The 7,142-nt window shown below is 40.3% G+C and overlaps 1 protein-coding gene across 1 annotated transcript in view; it reads right to left on the minus strand.

Moving 5' to 3' along the window:
- The window catches only part of LOC125036866 (bifunctional purine biosynthesis protein ATIC-like), a 14,189-nt gene extending 7,460 nt beyond the window's left edge, over positions 1-6,729 (minus strand). The window contains exons 1-6 of the mRNA XM_047629771.1: positions 6,554-6,729; positions 6,169-6,380; positions 5,595-5,770; positions 5,257-5,417; positions 4,975-5,130; positions 4,748-4,837 (exon numbers count right to left, since the gene is read on the minus strand). Coding sequence (XP_047485727.1) covers positions 4,748-4,837; positions 4,975-5,130; positions 5,257-5,417; positions 5,595-5,770; positions 6,169-6,380; positions 6,554-6,667 — 909 coding nt within the window. The 5' untranslated portion in view covers positions 6,668-6,729. The remainder of the gene's footprint in view (positions 1-4,747; positions 4,838-4,974; positions 5,131-5,256; positions 5,418-5,594; positions 5,771-6,168; positions 6,381-6,553) is intronic.
- Positions 6,730-7,142: the final 413 nt, after the last annotated feature.

Genomic DNA, 7,142 nt, shown 5'->3' on the forward strand with positions numbered 1-7,142 from the left:
GTCAATAACCAATAAAATACTGTCATATATTTGGACAAAATCTCAACAGTAAGAGATGTCTATAGTGTAGAGCGATAGTTATAAAGTACTATGGAGAACATTCGATACGCAAATAAAAAGGGCGACGGGGGGGACGGATGGCTCCCGCTGATCCCTCGGACGGACAGCCGCGCTCCGGCCCCCGTGATGAGCATGTACATTCGCATCCCGCAAGATGACAGCGGACCGTTCAATTACGGCTCGGGAACCCAGCCGAGCTCTGTGCGCGTGTTGCCAGGCTACGGTGGCGATATGCTCATGAGCGGAGGCAATGATTATGCGGACTCTCTGGATTCCGTCAAATACGAGAGAAATGGCGGAGGTCTGGGCGGGAACGTCGACGACTGGTGGATCTGGCGAGGACGTCAGCCGGAAAACGAAGTGCATGCAACGACTCCTATTTCCGACATCGCTCAAAGCAGTAGTGATTCGACAATAACAAACAGACTTCTGTCTGACCACGCCACGTTGCTGAACACGTTGTTTGAGGTGGCAACTGAGGAGCAAAAGGACTCAAATGAAGAACAAAGTCAAAGTTCAGACTTGTGGTCCTGGGGAGACTCGGCTCATTCTGAGCCTGCCACCACTTCCAAAGTGACTCTGCTCACCACAACTGATGAGGCTTCGAGTATGTCACAATGGTTTGGGGGAAACACACCGAATCCTGAAGGTTCCTTTTTTTCAGAAAGTTTGTTCCCCTTTAGTTATAATGGAATCTCGAATGTTACACACGATGAGGCACCCATGGTAGAATCTGGCCCGACATCCAATCCAACACCAGAATTCTGGACATATCTCGGTACATCTTGGTATGGGCAACCAAATGTTTCCACAGAGACTTCGACCTCATTTTATATTGGCATTTCTGCCGCTCAGTTTGGTAATGGTAGTGAAACGGCTCTCCACCACGAACTATATCAGAACCTAGATGCCTTCACTACCTACATATTGGCTTCCATCTTTGCCACTCTTCTGATAGTCTCTTTGGTGTGTAACACACTCATCCTTTTCACCATCTTGTCACGCCACTACCTGGGCCAGAATTTTTTTGTACTTTACGTGAGCCTTGCGGCTTCTGATCTTCTTGCCAGTGTCATGCTGGTTCCTGTCCTTATCATCAGCCTCCTAGACTCTCAGATGATGCCTTATAAGGTGTGCATGCTCATTTCTACATCCATGGTCCTTGCCACGTTTGTCTCCATGGGAAGCATTGTTAGCATTAGCATCATTCGCTGGTGGCAGTTCTATAACTTTAATCAGACACGCACCCACGAAAGGGTTGTGGTTCGTCTCATCATAATGGTGCTTTGGGTGAGTGGAATGGGAATTGCTGTTGGGTATGCTCTCCATAACATATTTCGTGCCAGTCCTACTTGCTCCTTCGAATTTTGGACAGCCACCTTAGCTAACACTTTGCCTCTCACTGCAGTGTGTGTGACTTTTGGTCTAGTGTTGGTTGTCATGGCAAACTATCTCACCATCAAGAAGATCAAAAAGAAGTCTATCTATACTGAAAGCCATCATCAAGGCATTAGGAATAGTGCCATCAATAATTTTACCAAGCTTGTGGACAACCCATCATTTCCTCAACAGGCACACATTGGCCAAATTAGCTCTGATGTCAGCTCCCTGGGTGGAGAGTACAATGATAGCAAGTTGCACCGAGACACTCTTCCACTGTCTGAAACTTATCTTGATTCATCCTTACAAAAAGTGAAAAAGGCAAGCACCCAAAAGGATGGGCAATATGTGAATAGTTACCAAAGTACATGTAGCCCACAGTCAATACCATGCACCTCAACTCTTGAAAAAAATTTGGACAACAAAAAGTCTGACTCAAACTTGAACAGCATCCAACAAACACAACTTCACCATAGCATAAACAAGAGACCTCCACTCCCACAAGTACCAACATATGGTTTAACAAGCTTCCCTCCTACTGCAACTTCAACCTCTCTCGCATCCAAGTCAGACTCCAGTGTATGCAAGAAAGAGGAAGCACAGCCTTCTGAGGCCTCCCCTATCTGCTTTAGAAGACCAACAAGTGACTTGCAACCCCTATCTGGCTCTGAGACAGAACCAGAAAGTGAACACCTTTACCAAACAATAGAGCCAAAAGATACTCAAGAGGAGGTTGCCACACAGTTGTCACACAGGAATCCTCCACGAACACTCCCACAGGCTGTTATCAACATAGCCCTTCCTAATGCAGTGGAGAGCAATTATAACATAGGAACTGCAACAAAACAACACCGGACTACCATTATCAACCCTGTGACAATGCCTCCAGATACACACACTGTTAACACTACAGCTTGGAAGCTTAGGAATGTCTATGACTATCTGCCTCGCATCATGCAGAGAAGCCAGGTGGAAACATTTAATGAGAGTCAAGACGTTCCACTCCAAAACCAAAAAGCTTCTCCTTGGCCACTCCTCAATGATCTCCATTCTGATGCAGAACGATGCAAAATTCAAGGATCCAATGGCACTGTGAATCTCAAAAATGAAGGAAAAGTGTGCAGTGCTGAGGTCCAGGAAAATCTCTGTGCTGGGTATATGGCTGATATGTCAGCACCCTCAAGTAAGCAGAGCACACCACATCATAAGTTGAACCGTATCCAGCGCATGGCAAGGCTTTCAGCCCTTACATCAGCACGTACAGCCACTAGATTTGCCTCGTCACTGGAGTCTGAGGACGAAGAAGAGGAATACACTCAACTTAGCAATCCTCAACGCCCTGACAGGAGTTCTCAATATGAATCTTTTGGTGTAGGAGCTTTACCAGGAGGAATCAACAGCATAGCGTCTGACCTTATTATGCATCCAGTTCGGCAGAAGTGTGTCCGCACCAGTCATCGGCTTGTTGCCTTTTTTGCTATTTCCTACCTGCCTCTGCTAGGACTCCAGCTTTGTGTGTATCTTGGTTATACCTACTCCTCCTCTTTAACAATAGAGATTTTGGTCCTTATTACATTCATTCATATCCTCAGTCTAATGGCAATCCATCCAAGTCTCTATGGATATCAGAGCCCAATTCTGCGAAATGCCATTAGAAAAGTCACTAAAAAAGTCATATTTCCTTCTAGATCATGCAACAGCTCAGTTACACACAGCAGTCCTGCAGAACACCTATTACATTATGAACTTACCAACCAAAGGTCCAGTAAGCTGACACTGGATACTCAGGGAAACACAATTATACATTCAAATCCCATTCCAAGTTCCTCTAGTATTAATAGCTTAGCCAGTAACAATCAGCACATTTATTTATCAACCGATATCACTGATCAGCAATTGAAAAAGTCATTAAAGCCTGTCAATATAGATCACTCTCAGGAACATCAATCTCCAGAATGCCCACCCAAACCCATCAGAGTAATATCCTCTCCTGTGCCAAAGCGTCCATCCAGTCATCCATCTGGTGCATCTATTTCACGCCATACATCTTGCAGTGCAAGCCGTCCATTCACTAGTCCCCCACATCTTTCTGATCTTTCAACTCAAAAATGATAGCCTGTAGTTCCAAAACTCAAAAAGTGTTATTGGAATAACCATATAGAGAGGAGTTAACTTGTGTTTGTTCTCTTGTTCATCAGTTACTATCATTGAAAAGTGCACATAATAAATGCCACTTAGTGTGACACATAGGTTAAAACTTGCTACTCCACTGTGGCTCCTGACAAATACTCACCACCATTCTCTCCTTTCAATGCAGGCTAGCAAATTATGAACCAAAATTTTGAACTGTGCTGTGAATATTTATGTTTCTGTCATTACTCTGTTATTTTCTCATTTATACCATGGTGTATGTAAAAAATACTGATTACTCATTTTAGATATCTAAGGCTAAATACTGGATATGTAGAATGTATTTCCCTGTATATATTATCAACTTGTTGGTCTTTTACTGTTTCTAAAAAAAAAAAATAAGTTTCTGAATTAATAAGAATAAGTTTTATATCTATATACCTTTAAGTATAATATAATTCAATAAATTAGTGATAAATCACAAAGTTGTAATTGATTTTAACATATTACAAACTTTAAACATTTGTATCATGTGCATTGTAAAGTTCTTTTATGCCAATAACGTTATTATCTAAATTACCCTCGACTTCTAACATGTATTCCATATATACTGTTATGCAACATGGCATAAAAAGTTTATCACTCTAAAGGAAAAGTGTCTTCCTTCTATGTATACATTATCTGCATACTAATTGTACAGCAGGCCTACAAATTACTTCAACTGAATATATTTTTATCAAAATGTTATTATTTGTACATCTATATTAATATATACATATATCTATATATATACATAGTCTATTACTACTACACTGTATGTCCTACCACCAAAACAATAAAAGTACTGTTAAAGCAACTGTAATTTATTTACATATAACTTTACCTTGAAATTATACATCTGGTCAAATGTAAAGCTTTTCAATACAAAAGGCAAATCAACTAGATTTTTGAGGCCATGCTATATCAAATTACACAAAAAAATAATGTGTAAAAGCATCTGTGTGTGTGTGTATAAGCATGTCTTTATCTGCCTGTGCCTAAGCTTCTATTTAAGTCTGTCTGTACCTGAGCATGTGCCCAAGAGTAAATAAGCCCATGTAACTGTGAATATACACAGAAATAATTCAGACCTACCAGTATATTTTCCAAAGGGTAGTCAAGATACAAATTAACTGACCTGCAACACACAGTAGCTTCCCCCTTTCTTTTTCTTGAGAAGCTCCAAGGCTTCCGGTGAGTATGATGGTGCAATCACTCCATCAGAGACCTGGTTGATTATCAGTGCAATATCAAGATATTTATGGAAATGTGGTTACATAACATGGACTGTATAATTATGATCATGTACTGTGAAACAAACTTAACCATATATCCATATAAAAAAAAGATAAAGTAATGACATACCTCCCTAGAAATGATTCTTGCTGTAAGAGCATCACATTCATCTGACAGAGCCACAAAGTCTCCAAAGGAAGACATTCGATCAGCTCCTCGTGCTCTAGCATAGGCAATGGCCAACGGAGTGAGGGGACCTAGATCTTCCACCATACACACTTTTGCCTGAAATAAATAACTTCTTTTTAATATGAGAGAGTGCAATCAGAGTACTTACAGTAACACATTGGTTTGTTTTCCCATTTCATAAGAAGTAACCAATATAATCTAAAAAACAGAAAAATATTCTACCTCATCCTCAGTTAGGGGTGTGGCAACAGCTGCTCCAGCAGGTGAGACATGTTTAAAAGATGCTGCTGCAGGGAGATCTAAAGCAGCACGAAGCTCTCGCACTAGCTGCCATGCATTAAGAGCATCACACAAGTTAATAAAACCAGGTGAACCATTTACAACTGTTGTGAAGAGAATGCAAGGTGGCAATTAGATATATATTGTTATATCATTTCAATCCCCTATTCTTTAATATTAATAATCAATACAAGAATAATAGTATCTACAGTGAATAATACTTGTCGAGAGTTAAAAGCATAATCTACAGAGTCAATATCACCCAAGCCTCTATTGATTACCTGTGATAGGAAGCTTTGGTCCTTGAGTATAAACCTGAGCTGGCTTCTGGTGAGGGTTCATGCCATAACGAAGGGGTAGATGGGCCATCCCCTTAGAGTAGGTCTTGCGAAAGTAGTCACTGATAGCATCATCATACTGGGCAGTGTGTGTGAATGCCTTTAAAGCTAGCTGCTGCCTGATAATTCAAAGATATAGGATTTACTTTCAAGCCTTTGTTATCAATGATCATGAACAAGTTTCAACACAACTGAGACAATAAAGTTCTACAGAAAGTTTGTAATACAAGACTTGACAGACCTAGGGGTCCTAACAGATCCTTGAATCCAAAATCATTAGGATTTAAAACTTCACAGACCTTTTTCAGTAAAGTTACAAAGCTAATCAACAATGCTCTTCATATTTAGTGTACTAACAGATAATGAACTACAGCAAATCTTTGATAACCTGGTAAAATCACTTGTTTTCTATTCTAATATTTGTTGAAGCTTTCTCTGAATCTAATTTCAAATTCCTTTACTCATGGTCATTTTAGTATAATACATATGCCACTACTAGGGTTATTTTCACATTCACCTTGTGGTTATATCTGTGTTACCAGTCTTGAACTCTTCCAAAACTTTTCCATAATCATCAGGATCACAGAGCACTGTTACACGGCTATGGTTCTTGGCAGCAGCCCTCAAGAGTGTTACACCTCCAATATCAATATTCTCAACAGCATCCTCTACTGTGACACCCTCTTTAGCCACTGTCTTCACGAAGGGGTACAAATTACATACTACAACCTAAAATGAAAAAAAAATTCATTGATATTAAAAAAAAAAAAAAAAAATACAATGATTTTTCAGTTATAGACTTAACTAATTACCACAATTAGCTTTATTTTCATATTTCTCCAACTCACAGTTAAGAGCTTCATATACATATTAAAATTCTACAAAATCTTATCTATTATTACTTGAATTTGGCTGATGTTTCTCTCTGTGAGGTCAGCAAGGTCTGAGGGTATATCCCTAGCCAGAATTCCACCATGGATAGTTGGATGAAGGGTTTTCACACGCCCACCAAGCATCTCAGCTGCACCTGTCACTGTTGCTACATCAGAGACCTGTTAAAAAAGAAAAAAAATATGTATGCTCATTAGCCATTTTTTCTTTCTAAGAAATAAGAGAAGCTAGAGGATGGCAGGAGGTAGAGAAGGAAAATGAGAAAAGAAAAGAAATATAAGGAAAAAATAAGGAATGGGAAAAACATAAGAGAGAAAACAAAAGAAAGAGGGAGGAATGGTTAAAGAGAAAAAGAGAAAGAGGGAAGAGAAGGAGAGAGGAGATGGAAAGAAAAGAGGGGGGGGAGGAGAGGGGAGGAAGAGAGAAAAAGAGGGAGAGGGAAATAAACAGAGAAAGGAAAAGAAGGGAAGGGAGAGGGAGAGAGAAAGGGAAAGAGGGAAAGGGAAAGGGAAGAGGGAAAGGGAAAGAGGAAAGAGGGAGAGGAAGAGGGAAAGAGGGAGAGGAAGAGGGAAAGAGGGAGAGGAAGAGGGAAAGAGGGAG

The sequence above is a fragment of the Penaeus chinensis genome, chromosome 22 (assembly GCF_019202785.1).
Source record: "Penaeus chinensis breed Huanghai No. 1 chromosome 22, ASM1920278v2, whole genome shotgun sequence".
NCBI lineage: Eukaryota > Metazoa > Arthropoda > Malacostraca > Decapoda > Penaeidae > Penaeus > Penaeus chinensis.